General features: G+C 56.3%; 1 protein-coding gene across 4 annotated transcripts in view; it reads left to right on the top strand.

The window, feature by feature from the left end:
• Positions 1 to 21,151, top strand: part of ARHGEF10L (Rho guanine nucleotide exchange factor 10 like) — a 97,189-nt gene that overhangs the window by 56,185 nt on the left and 19,853 nt on the right. For all 4 annotated transcript variants that reach the window (XM_087820203.1, XM_016216070.2, XM_016216088.2 and 1 more), the window contains 5 exons: positions 5,043 to 5,164; positions 7,601 to 7,687; positions 9,109 to 9,341; positions 11,011 to 11,165; positions 17,338 to 17,486. In XM_087820203.1, the coding sequence (XP_087676329.1) occupies positions 5,043 to 5,164; positions 7,601 to 7,687; positions 9,109 to 9,341; positions 11,011 to 11,165; positions 17,338 to 17,486 (746 nt within the window). The remainder of the gene's footprint in view (positions 1 to 5,042; positions 5,165 to 7,600; positions 7,688 to 9,108; positions 9,342 to 11,010; positions 11,166 to 17,337; positions 17,487 to 21,151) is intronic.

Here is a 21,151-nt window from a genome sequence, read left to right as displayed (position 1 = left end):
GCTCTAAAGGCAGGTAAATCTGTTCGAACCCCAGATGCTTTGCCGAGCGGGGCTTGGTGTAGGAGGGAGAGGAGCTGACCCATGTGAGCATCTCAGCTCCCGCTGCCTGTGGAGAAGCTCAGCTGCCCTGTCTGCGCAGTTTCACTGCAGCAAAGAGTTTTAATGGAATGAGAGTCATTTGAGATCTTATCTGACTGCCTGGGTTCCCCTGGGGCTTGAATAATCTGTGCCTTTTATTTTCACCAGTTTGTTTTTTTATCTGCAGTGCCTGGTGGGGAGGGGAAAATAACACGAGCCCATTAGAATACGGTTTAAAAAATTTACTCACAAAGGGTGTTATTCCTTTAATTTTTTTTTTTCTATATCTCCCTCCCACCCTGACTACAGTGCTGAGATCATAAGCCGCTGAAGATCGAGAAGGGATAGGGCCAGAGGGGGCCCCTGGGATCCAGGAGGGGGCGTCGGTCCTGCCCCTGGGAAGGGCAGGGGGACCTGGGGAATCTGAGCACCTGTTCACATCCCATCATGGCCACCACCATGCCATGTGGTCCTGGGAAAGGCAGGCTTCTGGGGCCCTTTCCCCGTTGGGTTTTGGGATCTTAGCACCGCGTGAGGTGGAGCCAGACTGCCTGGGTTCAGTTCCTCGCTCTTTCGCTTCCCAGCTCTGTGATCTTGTGCAAATGATTTAACTTCTAAATGCCTTAGATTCGCCATCAGAAAGTGGGGATAATGCCAGTGCCCCCGTCGCAGGTCTCTGGCGAGCGTACGGGGAGATGGTGCGCGGAGGGTGTCTGGGATGTGACCTAAGGTCACACTTGATTTAGTACAGAGCCTGGCCGTTTCTCTCTGCCAATCAGTCTCCCATTTTTTGGGGCTCCAGACAGGGGTTGCGGGTGGAAGGTGCTAGAGAGGGAAGAGGCAAGGTTGGGACTTCTGACGCTCCCTTCCTGTGTCTCCCCCACCTGCAGCTCTCAAAGCTCAGCATCCCTGGCCCATGGGTCCCTGGATCCTCTCCCACCATGGCCTTTTGTTCCTACCTCCCCAGAGGAGCTGGACAGGGCAGGCCACACCAGGGATGATCCCACCCTCACAAGGGCATATTCTCACAGGGGCATATTCTCATCGGGGCATATCTCACAGGCTTGGCCTGGAGGGCCCTCTCTCGCTGCCTTTGACTTGGTTTCCCAGCCCTCAGTCCTCACAGTAACACCATTGCTCCTCCTTGCGATGGGTCCAGTTACAGAGGCCTGAGCACGCCTGGGTGCATGCCAGGAGCACTCTAACCCTCATCCCTGTAACCCTCAACCACCCCTGAGGTTGGGACCTGGCCGAGCCCTCAGCTGGAAGTGGTGGGTCTGCCCTCCAGGATGGGGCTGAGGTGGCCTTGGGACATGACTTGGTTTTACCCCTGCAGGGTGACCGTGACCATTTGCCTGGCCTCCCCAGACACCAGTGTCTGTCTGCAGGGGAGGGGTGTTTGGAGAGGACTCATGCTGAGGTCCTGCCAGCCCCGACATCTGTGCTGGGAGGTGTGAGAGGGAGGACCAGAAGGGCAGTCGGCTGTCCTCAGGGCAGAGTGACAGAAGGCACGGTGCTGGGACTGAGCAGGACGCATTTGGGAGGCTGGTCGGGGCTGGAGAAGCAGGCCAGACCCCCGGTGCTGGTGGGGGAGCCCCATGGGCAGCACCCTCAAGTGTAGTGATAGGCAGTGCTCAACCTCAGGGCCAGTGAGCAGAACGGGCACTAGCTCTTGAGTGCCGGGGGCACGCCAGGCGTCACATCTGCTCTTTCCAGTGCTCTCCACGGCTCCACATGGTTGGAATTATTCCCCCATTTTCCAGATGAGGCGACAGTCTCCTAGGGGCTACGTGTCCAGCGCAGTGTCACGCTGAACTGGAGGCTGAGTGGGGATCTGCCGGGGCCCTTCTGGCAGAGCTAGCCTCCCACAGCCTGCAGGGCTGTTCTGTGGGCCCGGAGGTGGGGAGCGGAAGGGGACGTGGCCCCAGCCCTGAGCTGCTCCCGCTGCCCCCCGGGCGCTCTCACGTTCAGTGGGAGCCGCAGCGCTGGGCACTAAATAAGCCCCTACTTAATGTCATTTGGAAATCACAGCCTTGCCGTTGGTGCCAGTCCTTAATGTCACTTATCCCAAGTGGGCCTTCAATTTTCAGCAACAACAGCCTTCTAATTTGGTCTCAGCCGCTCTGGTTTTGTGACAGGGACAATGGCAGTGGCAGATGGGAAGCAACAACTCCATTTTCTTTTAACGTTCCCAGGCGCAGGCAGGGAAGGCACCATCTGGAAGGAGAAGGTCAGATCATTAAGAAATATATATACTAATAAATTGCCAAGACTGGGTGGGCTGCGGGTAGGGGGGTGGTCGGGGGAGGAATGAGCCCCTGTCCTGGAGCTCCTTGAGAGCAGGGACACACTCAGCTAGTGCCCAAGTTGATTCCTGCTGAGGAGACGGGTGCCGCCCCGCAGGCGGGTGGGCTGTCTCGGCCATCACCCCGTGTGGCAGGCAGTGTGATGTGCCCCTGTGGCTTAGTTCCTTGGCTCTGGGCCCTGCCTTTAACTTCCCCTGGCCTCTGCTTGCCCAGGGCACAATGGGGATGGAAACGCTGACCTCCCCTGGTGGCTGTGAGGATGAAATGAGACAGCGGGTGGGACAGCTTTATAAACTATGAAGTGCGGGGAACGTAGTCCTGCTATGCCAATGCCCGCCCTGTGCGTCGTTGTCCTTTCCTTGGCCTCGCCTCCTCCTTGGAAGGAACCAGGCTTGCTGTGCCTTTGTCTGCAGGCCCCAGTTTAGGGAGTGAGTTCACCAGCCAGGGACTCTGCTGCTTGAGGGAGTGGGTGAGCCGGGCGGGAGAGCTGGTGTGGGGCCGGCGCTGGAGCCTCGGCTGCTGATGCCTGACATTTGCGACTGTCTTTAACTTCTCCAAGAACATCCGCACCTGCCACCTCATTCCAGCTCCTCTTGCTGTGACGGACACTCCAGTGCCACCTTTCTTTGGCGGCAGTGGCATTTTTAAAAAGCCACTTTATTGAGGCATGATTGGCACACGGAAAGCCGTGCATGTCTAATGCACACAACTTGATGAGCTTGGAGATTAGTATGTGCTTGTGAACCCATCCCCACTTTCTGTGCCATAACAAATTTATCCAAAAATCCCCTCCTGCCCGCTTAGTTGTTATTTTTTGTGGTAAGAACAATTAATGTAAGATCTACCCTCTGAGCAGATTTTTAAGTACATCATACAGAATTGCTAGCTTAGGCACCATGCTGTACAGACTACCTAGGACTTAGCTTGTGTAACCAGGCCTGGTGCCCTTTATTGACGTCCCATTTCCCCTCCCCGATGATGGTACTTCTCCAGGGCTTGCTCTGCGCCGGCTGGTAAGGCTGCTCCCACAACACTTCAGTCCATGACCTGTCCTCCCATCTCCAGAGCTCTTGGCTCCCCTCAGCTTGATGTCACTGTGTTATGTGGCCCCTCTCACTTAGGGTGTCCCAGTGCCTCTGGCTCTTTGGGGCAAGGCTGCCTCCTTATTGTCCGGTGTCACTATGCCCAGGGTCAATCATGCCCATGGCTGTCTGTAGGGGGCTGGATGCTAGAAGACTGCCCGGTTTAGTGCAGAGAACCTGGGCTGTGAGTTAGACAGGCCTTGGTTCCCATCTGGGCTAGGCCATCTAGGCACACGCGTGACCTGGTCAGCGTGATCCCCGAGTGTCAGCCTCATCTTCCATGAACTGAAAATCATTACCTGACTGTGCTTGGTTCTTGTGAAAATGAAGCTGGGGGACACGTGTATACCACTCAGTGTATGCCTGATTCACGGACACATAGTAGGTGTGTCCTAGCTGCGCTGCGCCCCTGCTGTCCGGGGTCCCGGGAAGGCAGTCGTCATGTGGTGTCTCCATGTGGAGCGTAAGGATGGGCTCCTTAGTGGGGAGACCTCTTTGGAAGAGATGGAAGTTTGCTCCCTCACTCACTCCTTTCATTCATTCTTTCAACCCGTATCTGCTGAGCACTAACTCTGTGCAGGCAGCATGCCGGGTGCCGGGGAGACAGTGACGAGTGAGATAGCCTGGATCCTGCTCCCCTGAACTTACATTCTAGGGACATGTGGAGACAGATTATAAACAAGAAAGCAGACACACAGATTTTAGACCGTGGCGAAGGTTACGTGAGAAATCAGATAGGGTCTTTAGAGTCAGGGCCTTCCCCCTGAGAGATGGGGGCCACTGTAGCCAGGGTAGTCAGGGAGGACTTCTTGGAGGTGGCAGTATTGAGGAGCCCTGATCCATGTGAAGGAGCCACAGCAGAGAAGGTGGTTTAGTGGATGATCTTGAGCACAGAGGTCTCCAAATGTGAGACCGGGGTCTGGGCTTGGGCCTCGGTGTCTATACTTGTAACAGGCCCCCAGCGGCTTCTATGCCCAGCTGGACTGGGGGACCTGGAGGTTTCAGGGTAGCTTCAAAGGAAGCCAGAGAAAGAGTCTTCCACTTCACCACCATCATCGCAGTCAGGTATAAAAGCAGCTGAACTTACATCATCATCGCAATCCAAAATCATCTTGTCCACATGCTGGTCTGTGATCAGGCCCCAAGGTAGCCAGGCCTGGACTGAGTGCATCTTAACCCTTCTTGAAACCCCTTTCCATCTATTATTTCACTGGATGCTCATGACAGCCGTGGGAAGAGGGCATTGTTATAGTCCCTACTGCATAGGTGAAGAAATTGAGGCTCAGGGAATTGGGGTGATTTGCACAAGATTGCTAAGCAAAAGGCTGTTTAAGCTGGTACTCAGACCTTTGGTGTCCAGACTCCTTGCTGGGGACCCACGGCCATGACCACAGAGTGAGGCTGGGTTTTATCTCAGATGGACAGGAGTAGGGCTGGGGGTGCAAGTGGCTGGGTCTGTCTAGGCCGCTATGCAGGCCTTGGGCGTGTGGGGCTCCCTGGGCTCCCAGGGCTGTTCACTACCCACTTGGGCCTTGGGCTCTGACCAGCTTCGCCCACCTCCATCCTTTTGCTATAGGAGAGGAGAACCAGCCGGGCTGGCGATGCCCAGATGAGGACAAGAAGAGTAAAGCCCCGTTCTGGTGCCCAACCCTGGCTTGCTGCATCCCTGCCTTCTCCTCCCGGGGCCTCAGCCTGCAGGTGAGTGGAGCAGATCTCGCTGAGCTCACCTTCTCCTGGGAGACCCAGCGTGTCCAGGCCGTGGCCACAGCAGGAGAGGGCCAGGCTCCAGCCCAGCGCCTCAGCTTCTTACTGATGGAGTTGGTCAAGCTTTTTTACTGCTCTAGGAGTCAGCTTTCTCACTAACAACATGGGGGTAGATGCCCTCCGTGGGTCAAGTGAACGGAAAATTCCATTATTTTGAGCTAACAAATAGCAGTGATCTCATCTGTCCATGGCCTGACTCCAGCCCAGAAGACAGGCCGGAATATGCCCAAGCGGCTGTGCCAGACTTTGTGGGTTAGACCCTTTGTAGGCTGGAGCCGGGCAGAAGCCGGCTTTGATGTGGGCGGGGCGGGGCCCCTTTCATCGCCATCATGCCTCCCATTTGTCAAGCACCTACTGTGCTCCCCTCCTGCTCTGCCTCACTCTCTCATTTTAATATTTATGAGAACCCTATAAGTAGATATATGTAGATATATTTCATAGGTAAGGACCACCTAAGGCTCAGGCAGATGACATGACTTTGTAAAAATAACACAAGGATGGATCCAGGAATTATAACCTTGTTCTAGCTAATTCCAACACCTGTGGTCTTCACCTGCACTGGTCATCTGTCCCTGATGTCCTGGCCACTCTCACTCCTTTTTCTGGAGCAAGTGCTGCCCATTGTCCTCCCAGGGAGACGAGGTTATCTAAGCTCTGGGGAGGGGAGAGCAAGCTTAGGACCTAGGCCCAGATAGATGAATCCTGAGAGATAAGTTGACTGAACTGTAGATTGGGGCTCTAAGTAGCTGAGAGAACAACTTTGAGATGCCAATTTATTCATCAGTTCATTCATTCATCCATTCATCTATCCATTCTGCATATAATTGTTGAACACCTACTGTGTGCCGGGCCTTGTGCTGGCCACTGGGAATCTAGTAGTGACCAAAACATGCAACATACCCTCATATAGCTTTCAATCTAGAGGGAGATAGGAAAGACCCCAGCAAACAAAAGGAAATAGAAAAGAGTGATATGTGTTATAAAGAAAATAAATCAGATATAATAGGTACAGAGATAGGGCCAACGTATTTAGTGGGTCAGAGAGGGCCTCTCGGAGGAGGCAGCATTTAAACTGAGACCCAGCTGGCAAGAAGGATGCCACCTCGTGAGGGCCCAGGGGAGGAATGTTCCAAATAGACAAAGCCACAAAGAGGCCCGCCATAGGCGCTGTCAGGGAAGCCAGCATGGCCACAGCTCTGTGAGCCAGGAGAAGAGGCTGGGCAATGAGCTGCGACAGTATTGACACCTCCAGCATGGTCTCTGGGTAGAGCCCAACCAGAAGGGGCACTGCGCTGGGAGTCGAAACTGAATTCCAGCCCTGACTTTTCCACTGACTTGCTGTGTGACCTGGAGCCAGTCTTGTCCCCCTCTCCACTTCCCCAAACTTCAAGGTTACTGACTCCTAAATGAGCGGCCGGAGGAGGTGACCTCTTTGGGACCCCTCGCCTATGGCCATTAGACATTTTGTTAGAATATTCCCTCGGGGCTGGTGCTGGCCTGGGCCTTCAGCGCCAGCAGAGGGCAGCAGCCGCCTGGCAAAGGGTCCAGAGGGGCACCTTCGAGCTGTCCCCACTCTGCCTCCTTCCCCTGCCATCTGCCTGGGGTTTCTAGCAAAGCCCTGGAAAGGGCCAGGCCATCTCATCCCATTGCTGTGCTGGCCAGAGAGAGACTGACCGGCAGGATCTCACTCAGGAAACAGGCCCCCGAAGGCCGCCTGGCAGGGATTTGGGGGAAGCAGTTGCAGGAGGAACAAGCAGTCGGTGGCTCTCCATTTCAGCCTGTTACAGACGGAGCACCCGACCCCTGTGGGCAGCCCCCACAAGCCACCCAGCCCTGTCCTGGGGGCTCGTCTGCAGAGTGATTCTGATGATCTGGGGGTCCCTCCGCTGCACTTCTCTGGAGGCATGCAGGAAGGCCAAGGAGGGGGGTGGGCACAGGCCCGGCCCTGCCCCTCGCCTTCCCTGTGGCCTAGGACAATCCTGTGTCCTCTGTGGACCTCATTTCCCCTCTCTGCAAAGTAAAGGGGGGTGGGGTGAGTGTAAGTGATTTTCAACAAAGCTTAACTAGAAGCTGGCCAGTTTGAAAAATCCTTGGGGGTCCCCGAATATCGTTCAGGCCCCTTCTAACCAGAAGGTTCTAGGAGTGATGGTGAAATGCAAGTGCGTAGGAACTTCTCAGAGATCCTGCCAAGCCCCCTGCTCCCCGGCCCACCCTCAGGGATTCTCATTTGCGGCTTGAATGGGGCCCAGGAATCTGCAGGTTTAATGACCCCTGAGCCTTGCTGGTGGTTCAGACTAAAGTTCTGCAGCCAGATGCTGGCCTCAGGTGCCTCGATACCTAACCCAGCATGTGTCATCTCTGTCTCCGTAGCTTGGGGCTCTGGTCCACAGTCCTGTCAGCTCTCCCCTGCTGGGCTTCTCAGCGGTCAGCACTTCTCTTCCGCAGGGCTACCTCTGGGTGAGTAACCCTGTCCCCAGCCAGGAGCTCTGGCCTCAGGACAGCAACAGGGAGAGTAGCACTGGGAGGGGTTGCTGGAGGAAGCCGCCTGCCTGCTGGCCCCATTTTGTGCATTTTACCGAGCAAGGTCTCCCTGGGAACCTGTCGCGGGCCCTGTGCTTGGAGTTGGCAGGTGCAGCCTCACCAGGGACAACAGAAAACCGGGGACAAATAGTGAGCATGAGTCTTACAAAAGGCCATAGTGCTGTGAAGGAACTGAGTGGGAGCTGTGCAGAGTGTCTGGGTGGCAGGTCCCCACCACGGGTCAGGGAGCAGGGCTGGTTTTTACCCATCTCTCAGAGATCCCAGCCCCCCTTTCTGCCCTCGGGGTTCCTGGCAAAGCTTTCCTCGATTCAAATAGGCAACCTTCCTGCTGCTTATGTTGCAGATTGTGTCCTTCCGTAGACACCCTGAGGTGCCAGCCTCGCCACCCCTCTGCTTACTCCAGGGAAACTCTGGCTTACCCTTCAGAGTCCAACCCAAATGTCCCTTCTGAGGGCGATTTGTTCTTCACTGTTTCTCCAGTATCTAGCACACGGTGTATCCATCCATCCACCCATCCATCCATCCACCCACCATCCATCCATATACCCTTCCTTCCTTCCTTCCTTCCTTCCTTCCTTCCTTCCTTCCTTCCTTCCTTCCTTCCTTCCTTCCTTCCTTCCTTCCTTCCATTACCCATCCACCCACCCATCCATCCATCCATCCACTCACTCACTCACTCACTCACTCACTCACTCACTCACTCACTCACCCATCCCTCCATCCATTCAGCAAGTATATACTGAGTACCTACCTTGTGCTAGACACTGAAGTAAAACAGTGAACAGGCAGAGAAGGACATTTTTATTCATTTATTTAAAAAAAAATCTTTATTGATTTCAGAGAGAGGAAGGGAGAGGGAGAGAGAGAGAGAAACATCAATGATGAGAGAGTTGTCATTGATCGGCTGCCTCCCGCACGCCCCCTGCTGGGGATCGAGCCCGAAACTGGAGCATGTGCCCTGACCGGGAATCGAACCTCGATCTCCTGGATCCTAGGTCGATGCTCAGCCGCTGAGCCACGCCCGCCAGGCAGAGTGTATGTTCACTATTTGTTGATTGAAATTTACCCTAAAGACAAGGTGATAGAAAGGTGACTGGATGTCTAGTCCACCTTAGCTCCTTAGCTGGCTTCCTCTGGGCCCTGAATCTAACTTGCTGCCATGTAGGCCGGGGACAGGTGACCTTCAGTGACAGCAGGATGCATGTGGCAGGAGGGGGATGCTTCTCTCAGTTTCAGCGGGAAGTTGAAGTTTGGGACAGGCACTGGGAGGGCAGGAGTTAAGCTCCGCCCCTGCTCTCCCAGCTCCTCCTGACAGCTCCTTTGGGTCTCTGCCCCAGGTTGGGGGTGGGCAGGAGGGCGCAGGAGGCCAGGTCGAGATCTTCTCCCTGAACCGGCCCTCGCCCCGCACCGTCAAGTCCTTCCCGCTGGCGGCCCCGGTGCTCTGCATGGAGTACATTCCAGAGCCGGAGGAAGGGGAGAGTGGAGATGGAGACAGGGACGAGAGCCACACGGCCGCGGACCCCTCGGCTGCGGCGCACCCCACCATCTGCCTGGGGCTCCAGGATGGCAGGTGAGGGGCTGGGGAGGAGGGCCCGAGAGCTGCCAGGGGCAGGGCTGGGAGGGTGTGTGGGGTGGGGGCTGTTTTGGTCAGCTTGTTGCCCACCAATATTCTCCACCCCTGGTTGGGAGAAGGAAGGTGGGGACCAGGGTTGCCCAATGTGGGAGGCAAATTGTCAGGAATCTCTGGCCCTTTAACCGAGACCCTTCGGGGGCTGCTTCCCGCACTCTGGCTCGCTCCCAGGCAGCGTGGTACAAGGTGAGCGCTTACATGTCAGCAGGACCTGGGTTTGAATCCACCATTTCCTCCCTGTGATTCTGGGCCTCACCATTTAACCACCCCGAGCCTCAGTGTCTCGTCTGTAGAACCCCTCCATGCAGGACCACTGTGAGAGTCCAGGATGTGGACACTTGGGCCATCAGTTTACTTGGCTGTGATTGATAGCATCCACCCCCCTGTGGCCTCAGTTCCCTTTGCAGCGAGGGTGAGGGTCCCGGGCATGATCCGTGGGCAGAGTGGGCTCCTCGGTAAGACATGCTCCAAGCTTCTGAGTCAGCAAACACGTCCTTGCAGTAAGGGGAGCCCTGGCCAGAGCTCTGTCCTGCTGGGAGCCATAGCCAGGTCCAGTGGATGGAGAATGAACCTCCCTCCTGGTTAACTGGCAGGTAAAGATGGTGATTCATGAAGACCCTGAGGCGGGCCATGCCCTACACCCTCCCTGCAGCTCTGTGCTTTCTGCTCCTGTCCTGGGGGGAGGAGATGTTTCCTGAGCACCTACTATGTGCTGTTGCCGGGGCTAGGGTGTGTGGGACTCACAGCAGCCCCACTGTGAAGTGTTTCCTTTGTTTCCTACACAGTAAACCCAGGAAGAAGCAAAAAGTTAACGTAGAACTGACGTGGAGACCCTGGAGGCTCCATGAAGTCCGGGTCTAGGTGCGCAGCCCGGTGACTAGGAGGAGCTCAGAGAACACCTTTTCTGTTTTTAATGAGATAAAATTCACAGAACATAAAAGTCACCATTTTAAAGTGTACAATTCAGTGGCTCCCAGTACATTCATGATGTGCAACCATCGCCACTCTGTAGTTCTAGAACATTCTCACCATCCCCCAAAGAAACCCTGTACCTATTAAGCGGTCACCCGCAATTCCCATGGCTCTCCTCCCCCAGGAACTGCTCACCTGATTCCTATCCCTGTGGACTTGTCTCTTCTGCACCTTTCATAGATGTGGAATTATACAGCATGCGGCCTTTTATGCCTGCCTCTCAGCATAACCCTGTCCAGTTCGTTCATCTAGCACGCGTCCGTGCTTCCTTCCTCTTCATGGCTGTGGGCTATCCATCATGGCCCCAGATTTGAGAGGGGACCGAGGCTCAGCAGTCTGGGGTCGATCAGGTGGAAGGTGGCTTGCTGGATTCACCCTCTGGCCTGTGTGACCCTGAAAACTCGGGTCAGCACCTTTACTGCGCTGCTTCTGGAGCCCCCTGCCTTCTGAGTCTTCCACAAGACAGAGGCCAGGGAAGGCACCATCCTAAAAGGCGCCCGTGGAAAAGTGAGCTCCTAAATGTGGCATGAAGGCCGGGCCACTCAGCAGGGGGCCTGGCGGGGCAGAAGGGAGCCCCCAGCCCTTCTCTCCTGGAGAGCGGGGGGGCTAAGTGAGTGACTTGGGCCTCTCCCCACAGCATCCTGGTCTATAGCAGCGTGGACACAGGCACCCAGTGCCTGGCGACCTGCAGGAGCCCGGGCTTGCAGCCCGTGCTCTGCCTGCGGCACAGCCCCTTCCACCTGTTTGCTGGCCTGCAGGATGGGACCCTCGCCGCCTACCCTCGGACCAGTGGTGAGGATGGGGCTGGGGGTGGGGGCAGCCCTGGGCACTGACCGGGAACCCGATCCTGTGCCAGTGGTTGTGGGAGGCAGGCCAAGGAGGCAGCTCAGAAACAAATCAGGGCATCTGAGAGCTGGGGGATTGGAGAGCCCTGATCCCCATCGGGGTCCCTGCAGGAACGGGGTGCTCACTACTGCACAGGTAGCTAGCTCCGTCCATTGGCAGGAGACTCCAGGGGATAAGAGCAGGGATTCTGGGCTCACACAGACCTGGCTTCTGGTCCAGGCTCTGCCCTGATGACAGCTATGCTCATCGGTTGGGGGCTTCTCCTCTTTATGCCTCGCCTGCTCGACTCTAAAATGGTAATAATGGGAAACCCACCGCTTATGGGTTCTGGCAGCTCAAACAGTCCAGTGAAGGCAAAGCCTCGGGCCTGGCCCAGGGATGCCCAGTGGAGTCGGGCATTTTAGTCTATTATTTTATGGAGCCTTCGACGGCACAGACTGGTGAGCGGCTGTGTTCCAGAAGCTGGGTGAAGGGCTTGATGTTTATGCATTATCTTAATTGTCACCACAGCCCTTGAGAATTGCCTCCCCTCTACAGACCCAGCCCTGAGGCTAGGGGAGGGGACACGGCTTGTCCACAGCCACACAGCGCTGTGGCCCCCTGTTCCCTGTGGTCCCCTATCCCCTGTGGTTTGTTCGGTTCCCAGTTTGATGATGACAAGGGCTGGGGGGAGAGGGTAGCTGCCCCTGGTGCCCCCCAGAGAGGGCTGATGGGTCTGAAGCTCTGTGGCCGCCCAGCCTCCCTTCCTCTCCCTCCCATGAGCCTGTAATTGCTGCGTCATCACAGCCTGTTGCAGGGTTATAAACGGATATTTGTACTGAGCTATTTTTTTTTTTGCCACTTGGCACTGTGTTGGTATTTTTAATTAGCTTTTGATAAGGCATTTATAGTTTTTAATTAAAGGGGGAAGAGGGAAGGAATAAAATTCCTCTCACCGTCAGAGCGTGCGTGTGAATACAAATTATAGGCTCAGATCTTCAATTAGACAAGGGGTTCTGGAGGGACCTCCACCCTGTGGCCCCCACTGAATACTATGAGCCACGCTCACCCCACTCTAGCCCTTCTGGTCCCAGTTTGGGCTGCCTTTGGCCCTTCCTCTCTTGGTTCTTGACTCATCAGTTTGGGTACCCCAGTTGGGAGGAAGGAAGGGGGGGTATGAGTTTGCTGGGGCTTGCCTAACAAAGTACCACAAACTGAGGGGTTTAAAAAAGGTAAATTTATTGTCTCACAGTTCTGGAGGCTAGAAGTCCAAGTTCAGGGTATTGTCAGGGCCCCGCTACCCAGGAAGGCATCAAGGAAGATCTGTTCCAGGCCAGGCGCCCACCTCTGGTGGTTCCCTGGCTGTGGCAGCGGGGCTTTGATCTTCACATGATGTTCTCACGAGTTTGTGTCTGTGTCCAAATTTACCTTTTTATAATAACACCCGTCACATTGGATCAGCGGCCCACCGTACTCTGGTATGACCTCATCTTAACTAATTATATCTGCAACAACCCCATCTCCAAATAAGGTGACATGCTGAGGCCCTAGGGGTTAGAACTTCAGCACATGAATTTTTAGGGGACAATTAAACCCATAGGGGGTTTTGGATCTAACCACTAGCCTTTAGCCTAGGGTTGGATTTGGTAGTTTGTCAGAACCAGAAGGGCCATTGGACACCATTGAACTCCACACCCTCATATTCCAGGTGGGAAGGGACTCCCCAGGGTATCAGGGGTGACCTGAGACCTGAGCCCAAATGTCCTCTTTCTGAGGCTAGAGCCCTCTCCAGGTGTAAAAGGGCCTCGGCTTCTCTAAGCAGAGCTGGCAGCCATCTGGCCTGCAGGAGAAGGTTGAGACGTCTCTCCTTGGCAAACATCTGTCCACCAAATATTTACTGAGCACCTACTATGCACCATGGATACAGTGGCCAGCAAAGCAGATGTGACCCTGCCCTCACAGAGTTTATAGAGGGAGACAGAATTAGTCAAGTGAACAAGTAGGGAGCTTACGCTTATGTACCATGCTGGGGGTCCTAAAGGAGGGAACAGGGTGTCAGGGGAGAGCCTGACCCTTCTGGGCATGAGGTGGGCTGGTCAGCAAAGGCCTCTCCAAGGAGCAGGATACTGAAGCAAAGTCCTGAAGAAGTGGCCAGGCAAGTGAAGAGTTGAGGGAATGGTGTTCTCGGCAGAGGGACCAGCATGTGCAAAGGCCTGGAGGCCTGGTCTGGTGGGGGAACCCAGAGGGGAGGCCATCTTGCTGGATAGTAATCAGAGGGAAGTGGCATGAGGTGAGGTCTGGGAGCAGATGCTGGATCCTGTGGGCCTTGGGTTTGTCTCAGTCGATGGGAAGTAGAGGGAGGTGTTAGTGGTGGAGCACTGTGCGCCACCTGGCTGGTGGACAGGAGTGGAGGCAGGGAGACTGGCTGGAGGCTGCAGCAGCCACAGCCAGCTGGGCAGATGAGTCTGTGTCACTCTCTCCTCATGAGCCCATCCTCTGTGCCTTTGGTTTGACTTTGGCCAGAAAAGCCTCTGGGAGAGGCCTTGCCTGGTGCTTCTGCCTCCTGTGGTGTCCTTCGGAGGTGGCCGGGGTAGGAAGCGAGGCTCTCAGAACGTGCTGCACAGGGTGGTGGGGGATTCCTCTCCATCACCTTCCACCTGGGCTGCGTGTGGCTGCCACTGGATCGCCAGTCTTATCCATGACCGAGCCGTGGGACCTCCTGCAGACTCACTAAGGCCTTGGATACCCCTCAGATACCCCAACTGCATCCCAGCCCCAGAGCCGGAGCACAGCCCCAGCCCTGGGCCTGCAGAGCCCACCTCTGGTGCCCCCTGGTGGCCTGCAGGGTCTGGGGGTTGTGAATGATCCAGACCCTTATCCTGGGCTTGGAGCTAGTATAGGATGAGAGGTTACCATACTTGGCTGAGACCAGGCCTGGAAAAAACTGGCATCCCTGGCCCACACTTTGGCTCACTGCAAAAGGGCAGGACCAGAAATATTAACTTGGGATTTGCCTGAGTCCTGGAGGACCTGTGGAACCAGCAGCTGAGAAGTGACTGAGGAATCCAAGGCCATGAGGTCACTTTGAGTCCTGGTATCAGAGCTGGAGGGGCCTCAGAGTTCAACCTCCAGTTGACAGGTAGGGGAAACCGAGGTCAAGAGCACTGTGGCGATGGTAGTCATTCATTCATTTGTTCATTTGTTCACTCACTCAGAAAATATGGATTCAGTGCCCTGAGGTCCCAGGCACTGAGCAGGACACAGGGCCCAGAAAGGAGTGGATGGCCACTGTCCTTGCCCTGTCCTGTGTTCGAGCAGAGCTACCTGGATCCCTTCTGCCTCCCTCATCTCTGAGCAGGCACAGGAGCATGACCAGGCCTGGGTGCAGGTGTGGGAATGTCCCTGGTTAGATGCTGGGGATGTGGGCCAGGGTCACTTCCTTCAGGAGCCAGATGAGGGAATGGGTGAGGGGCAGGGCTGGGGAGTGAGACCCAGCTTTGAGACTGCACCTGTTACTTTACCTCTTGGAGCCTTAGTTTCCTCACCTGTGAAATGGGGATGAAGACACCCCCACCACACAGGCTGGCTGTGAAGGTCAGGTGTGCCTTTGCTGAGACAGGGCCTTCATCTCCCTTCACCTGGCAGTGAGAGAGCTGATGACGGGCCCAGATGAATGGGCTCTCATGCAGGGGTGGGTGTGCGTGTGAGTGTGTGAGTGTGCATGCGTGTTCTGGAACACGTGTCTGTGCGCCTAAAGCCTGGAGGGCAAGGAGCGGGTGGAAGGTGGATCTCCCACCCACAGGGGGTTCAGGGGGTTCTCCCTGCACAGAGCTCACAGTAATTGTGTTTGAATCTCAGCACTGTGGCCCTCGAGGCTGGGAAGAACCTTGGAGGTCAGAGTTCTGTCGCCTTGGGGAGTAGATGGGAAAACTGCTAAGGATCCCACTGTGGGCCCTCTAATCGGGGACTCCTGTCCGGTGTCCTTTTGATATCACAATACAGGTGTTACACTTTAACACAGTTTATCATTCTGTCCTCGAGTCAGGACATCTTACAGGGTTCTGGAGAAGCCCAGCAAGTGGAGGTATGGTCAGTGCATGTGTGACCCTCAGGGCTATCAGACTCTAGCTCCTGCCCCGGGCTTAGCCATGGCCATGCTGTTCTAGGAAAGTGAAGGGCAGAGGTTGCAGGGGTCCCAGTGCCCATCACCACTGTGCCCTCGGGGCAGAGCCCCCATTTCCTAGTTTTCGAGACGTGGTTCCAGCATCCCCAACTGCTTCCTGGGAAGGAGGCCTCAGTCCCCACCTTTGCCAAAACTCCAGCTTCTGGCTACAAGCACTACTCACCGGTGGCCACTCGGGGGCGCTCAAAGCCTTGTATTTTGTGGCTCTGGTGTTCCGGTGGGGGTCAGTGTGCCTCGCGGAGGCCTGGCTGCCTTGGGGCCACTCGCCCCTCCTTGCTCCCAGGTACGGTCCCAGGGCCCCCTGGAAGCTCTTGGAGCCTGGAAGGGCAGCAAGGATTGGGGAGTTTGGCAAGGGCCGGAGTCAGCTGCGTTTCAATACTGCTCGGCCTGTCAGCCCTCGGGTGGCTTCGGGCAAGCTCTCAGCTCTCTGGTCTCCATTGTCCCATTAGTCAGATAGAGCCAACACCTGTTTCCACAGACTGCTACGTTGTGGCAAATGACACCAAACAGCATGAGCTAACGAGCACCCGGTACTCTCTAGCTATGTGATCGGGGCTGGCTATTTAAACTCTGTGTCTCCGCTCCCTCAGTTGTAAAACAGAGATACGAATAGAACACAGGCTGGGAGTTAAGGAAACAATTCACGGAAACAGCGCCTGGCATGCGGGTAGATAGTGGTGCGCGGCACCCGCTGTCGACGCTCCTTACCGTGTGCCAACCCTGGGCTAAATGTTCTACGTTTCACCCGATCCCCGCAGCATCGGTGAGGTGTAGGCACGGCTATCATGCCCATTTTACAGATGAGGAAACGGAGGCTCAGAGAGGCGAAGTCACCTGTCCCAGTTCACGTAGAAGTTCAGAGGCTGCAGCCAGGGTTCTGGTGGTTCCTTGGCTTGTCATGTGCTCGTGTGCCTGGGCTGGAAAGGCCTGGCTGTGTGTTGGGTGGAGGGGGGTCCCCATTCCCCAACTCTTGGGTGAACTGGGAGCTTGCCAATTTTAAGTAGGACGGAAGGGTGAGTGGCCAACCTGTTTTACAGGCAGGGAAGAGTAGGGAGAGAGGGAAAGCCTAGGGGTGTGGTAGTGGCGGGGAAACTGGCCTGTCCTCGGGGGCCTCTTCCTCCCACACCCTAGGCAGTGGCTTCCACTGTATACCCTGGTCTGTAACAGCTGTATCCCATCGTGTCACCAGCAGCTGGCTCACAGCTGGGAGAGTCTGTGATGGGGCTGCTTTGCACTCCTTCCAGGGACCCAGTGGGGGGCGTGTGGGGTGGTGGGGCACTGGCAAGTTAGCAGCAGGCTCCATCCTGCCTCCCAGGCCCAGCCACTGCGGCCTGTCTTTCCAGGGGGTGCCCCCGTTTCTTCCCCCTTTCCCACCAGGCATCCTAACAAGACAGGACAGCCGCTGGGGTTCTGTGTGATGTAAGAGAAAAACCAATCTTAGTGAACACTGCTCACCTGCCAGGGAAAATTCTTGGCCTGTTCTTGGGTGAGCCAAGCATCCCTGGGGTGGGCTGGGGACAGCCTTGTTCAGTGCCCAGCCAGGTCGCTTGGTTTGTTTCATCTTCAGGGTGGCAGATTGGGGACTGATTTCTTCTTGGGACTTTCTCCTTCCACACCTGGGGGCAGTGGTGTCCCTTGAGGAGAAAGGTCATCAGAGATTTTGGTTAAGGTGACAGATTGCAATGGCAGGCGAGCAGATCAGTGAGAAGGCAGGCGTGTGTGGAATGAATGAGCAGGAGAGAAAGGGAAAGAGGAAGAGACCGGGCGAGTACAGCCCCCAGGGGAGGGGACATAAGCGAAGGCAAATGGGAACAGCCTGGGAGGAGAGAGGGGGCCACAGAAACAGGTGAGAGGGTCTTGTGGAGCCAGTCTGGGCCCACTGCAGCAGCCGTGGATCTCGAGGGTTGAGGGGCCCTGGGCCCTGGGCCCTGACCTGCTTCCTTCTTTTCCCTTCAGGAGATGTTCCCTGGGACCTGGAGAGCCCTCCCGTGTGCCTCACAGTGGGGCCAGGGCCCATCCGCACCCTGCTGAGCCTTGAGGATGCCGTGTGGGCCAGCTGTGGGCCTCGGGTCACTGTCCTGGATGCCACCAGCTTGCAGACTCAGGTACTGGCCTTTCCTCATGGCTCGTGGCCCCTACTCATGGGGCCGTCAGCTGAGCACACCCTCGCTGACCCTCCTTACCTTCCACAGTGCTCTCAGGTCCTGACTGTGTCTCAGGAATCAGTCAGAGTTTGTCAGGGAGCAGGGGCCACCCACGATCCCTGCCGGGCCCTACCTTCTGCCCCCACACGCATCCCCAGGGCTGCCGTGAGGGGAAGGGGCCTGACTACACTGGGCTGTGATCTGCATTCTGTGTGTCTGTTGCTGCCAGTGACGGTGCCTGTCCTCGCACTGGTGCCCGGGACCCAGCTGTGCTGAGGGGACAGCTGTTGTAGACACAGCCATCCTGGAGGCTGGAGGCAAAATGGGAACTGAGAGGTGTTTCTGGAAGGATCTTCCAAGGAAGGGTCCTTTGGACCTGGGAACCACAGGCCTGAGGGAGCAGAGAAGTTGGCTGTGGATTGTTGGGGAGGGGTTGTGGGCAGCCCGGCCTAAGGATCTGGGGAAATCCAGGCCCCATGTGGCCCCTGCCAGGACCATAAGACTTTCTGGAGGGGGTGGAAGTGGGAGGCACCTCAAAGTCTCAGCCCCTATCCCTGTCCCGGCTGTGCCCACCTCGGGTCCACTGGGCATCCCTCCCTCAAGTGTGGTTTGCCAGTAGCTGCTTCAGATGAGACCCTGGCTTTGCCCCTGCCAAGCTGTCAGCCCTTGGACAAGGCACCAAGCCTTTCTGGGCCTCAGTCACTTCATCTATAAAATGGGATAATAGTGCAGAGCTTCCTGAAGGAGTGAGTGGGAATGTTTATGTTTCACACAGTGCCTCACACAAAGTAAGTGTTCGATGAACACTAGTTATCGTTGTAATTATTTGCCTCACTTAGGTCCTTGTTGCCATATTATGTGGTTTATTTGGAAAATCAAGCTACTTCCTTAGAGTCCGCATCGGTGGGCGTGTCTGTATTGCACTGAGGGTCTGCCGTCCTCTCCCTTCACTGGCAGGAATGCTTCCTCCTGCCCACAGCCGTCCTAGGAGTGGGAGACAGATAGACAGAGGGAAGCACAGGGGCCTGGGCCAGGCCCTGCCGCCCTCTCATCGGATTCTGCCCCTCACCAGCCACAGCGCTGTCCTGCCCGGGCCTGCGCCTCAGCTCTGGCCCTGCCGTCCCTGGAACCGAGTGGCCACCAGGCTCCAGCCCGAGGCTGCGCTGATTTAAGATTAGTTCGGGATCAATATTGCCTTCACCTGCTTTGCACACCGCAGAGGGTGTCGGAAGGCGCTGGGTGGGGGCAGGCAGGGGGAGGAAGGGGCAGTGAGGGCGCCTTCGCGGTGGGGCCGGAGGGAGCACGCGCCTGGTCTGCAGCCAGGGAAATTGCAAAGTTTGTGCGCAGCTCGCGGTCAGTCCACGCGCTCCTTGGGCACAGTAACGAGGTGATGGCCATGCATATTTAATAAAGCCACGCTCGCTGCTGCTTGCAACCGAGAGCAAGCCTCCCGCCCTGGTGCCCCAGCTCTGCAAACGGCTTGGTCTGGCTGCCGCTAATGACCCCCGATCTGCGTGGCTGCTCCCCATTTGTCTCGTCTTGGTGCCTCACGGGGCCGGCCAGGCCTGGAAGAGGGGGCTGCTGTCTGGGCTGCTGAGGCCTCGCATGTGTGCCTAGGGCTCAGCACCTGCAGGAAAGGGCCCTCTTGATCTTTGCAGCAGAATGCCTCACTTCAGAGGGAGGGCATCGCTTCTTAGCCGATCCTCCCCCAGGCTCCAGAAAACCCCCTCTGGGGATTTGGGCTGCTGACGGCTCAGGGCCTAAGCTTGTTGATTCAGGGTGTGGCTGGTGAGGCTCTGGCCCAAATTCCAAGACACAGGAGCTTAATCTAGGGAGTGTGTGAACTCTAAGGAGCCTCCCCTGGTTTCTCACCCTATTTAACAGCCTCGCCGCTGCCTCCACTGGGATCAAGGCTCTGGATGATAAAAATAACCAGCACATATTGAGTACTTAATGTGGCCCAGGTATGGGTTTCAGTACTTTGCATGAATTAACTCACTGAATCCTCAAACCACTCTCTGGGATGAATACTCTTATTATTCCCACTTTACATATGAGGAAACACAGAGGCACAGAGAGGTTAAGTGACTTGTCCAAGGCCACACAGCTGGAGGGAGGCCGAGCTGGGATCTGAGTACAGGCACCCCACAGCCGAGTCTGCGCTTAACCTGTGTGCTGGCCACCCTGGTAGGCCAAAGGCTCAGTCCCCTTTGGGTGGCATTGTCCCCTGCATTTCTGACCTGTCACACATGAAGTCTTGAGAACTCATTTGTTTACTCACCTGCTTTTTCCACCAACACGCCTTCCGGGCTTTGGATTGCACCCTGTTCATATCTTTTCCCCAATGTCTTTCTAGCTCATGTAGCTCACATGGCTGGTGCACTGGTAAAGGGCGGTGGAGGGCAGACTAGTGGTGTCCTGCTTTCCAGGCCCTCACGGAGGGTATGGCTGGATGGACACGAATAAGGCCCAGTCTCAGCTCCTCAGGAGCTCAGAGTCCCGTGTGGAACGGTCAGTATGAGGAGGCCCATTGGGAACCCAGGGGAGGTGTCAGACCCAGCTGGAGGAGGGACAGGAGCAGGGGAGGTTCTCGGAGGGTGGGATCCCTGAGGAGGCCGGGCACTGAGGGGTGAAGGAAGGGAGGAGGCAGGGAGGATGGTCTGGGCAGAGAAAGCCCCATGAGCCAAGCCCAGGCCAGAGACAACCGGTGTGTGTGGGACTCGGGGTGGTGTGGATGGCTCCCCAGGAGAGAGGCCTCCAAGGCACGGCCGCCCTGGGCTGTCTCCATTAGGCCTGCTTGGCCCCCGCTGGCTGCCCCTGACCCGTTGAGCCCGTTTCCCGTGGAGCAGTGCCTGCAGCCTGTCTCTGGGTTTGACGCTTGCCCACCAACTGCTTGTTCAGCGCCTTGATCCCAGTGGAGGCAGCAGCGAGGCTGTTAAATAGTAATGTAGCTCGCCGGGGCCTGTGTCAACACCGCAGCCTCCGTGTTCATTATCTAGATCAGCGGCCACCTTCAAAGTCTAATCCAGTCGTCTGGAGTTCATTTTAACCGATCGCCAGAGGGGAAAACCAGCTGTGGGATGATTGTTGCATCTTAATTTAAAAAAAACTTATTGGGGCCAGGCTGAGAGGAGGCCTGTGGTGTGTGGGATGTGATCTGCTGAGCGGGGGTGGTCTGGGCACCGGGCAAGGCATGTTCCCTGGCACGGCGTGGGCTGGGGTCTCCGTCACCCCTGCTCATAAGGGTGGCAGCAGCAACAGGGATGGGTGGTGGAGATGGAGCTGGGCTGTGAGTGTGCTTTCTGTGACCGGAGCCTCATGTGGCTGCAAAGAGATCAGCTGGGCCCATTCTGTAGATGGGGAAGTGGACAAGAAGGCAGGCCTTTCGACCTGGAGTGGGTGGCCTCTGCCCCCCAGCCATGCTGACCCCCCTGTTGGTTTCTGAAAATATCAGGCTCCTTCCTACCACCAGGCCCTTGCCTCTGCTGTTCCCCCTGCCTGTAATACCATTCCCACAGCTTCCCTTGGGCAGCAGGTCTCAGCTCAGCTGCCACCCCTCAGGGGGACCTGCCCTGATGGCTCCATCAGAGTCTCCTCTGCACCAGTCAGTCTTGACACAGTTCCTG

The sequence above is a fragment of the Miniopterus natalensis genome, chromosome 9 (assembly GCF_054644295.1).
Source record: "Miniopterus natalensis isolate mMinNat1 chromosome 9, mMinNat1.hap1, whole genome shotgun sequence".
Lineage (NCBI taxonomy): Eukaryota > Metazoa > Chordata > Mammalia > Chiroptera > Miniopteridae > Miniopterus > Miniopterus natalensis.
This window is presented reverse-complemented; position numbering and strand designations above follow the sequence as displayed.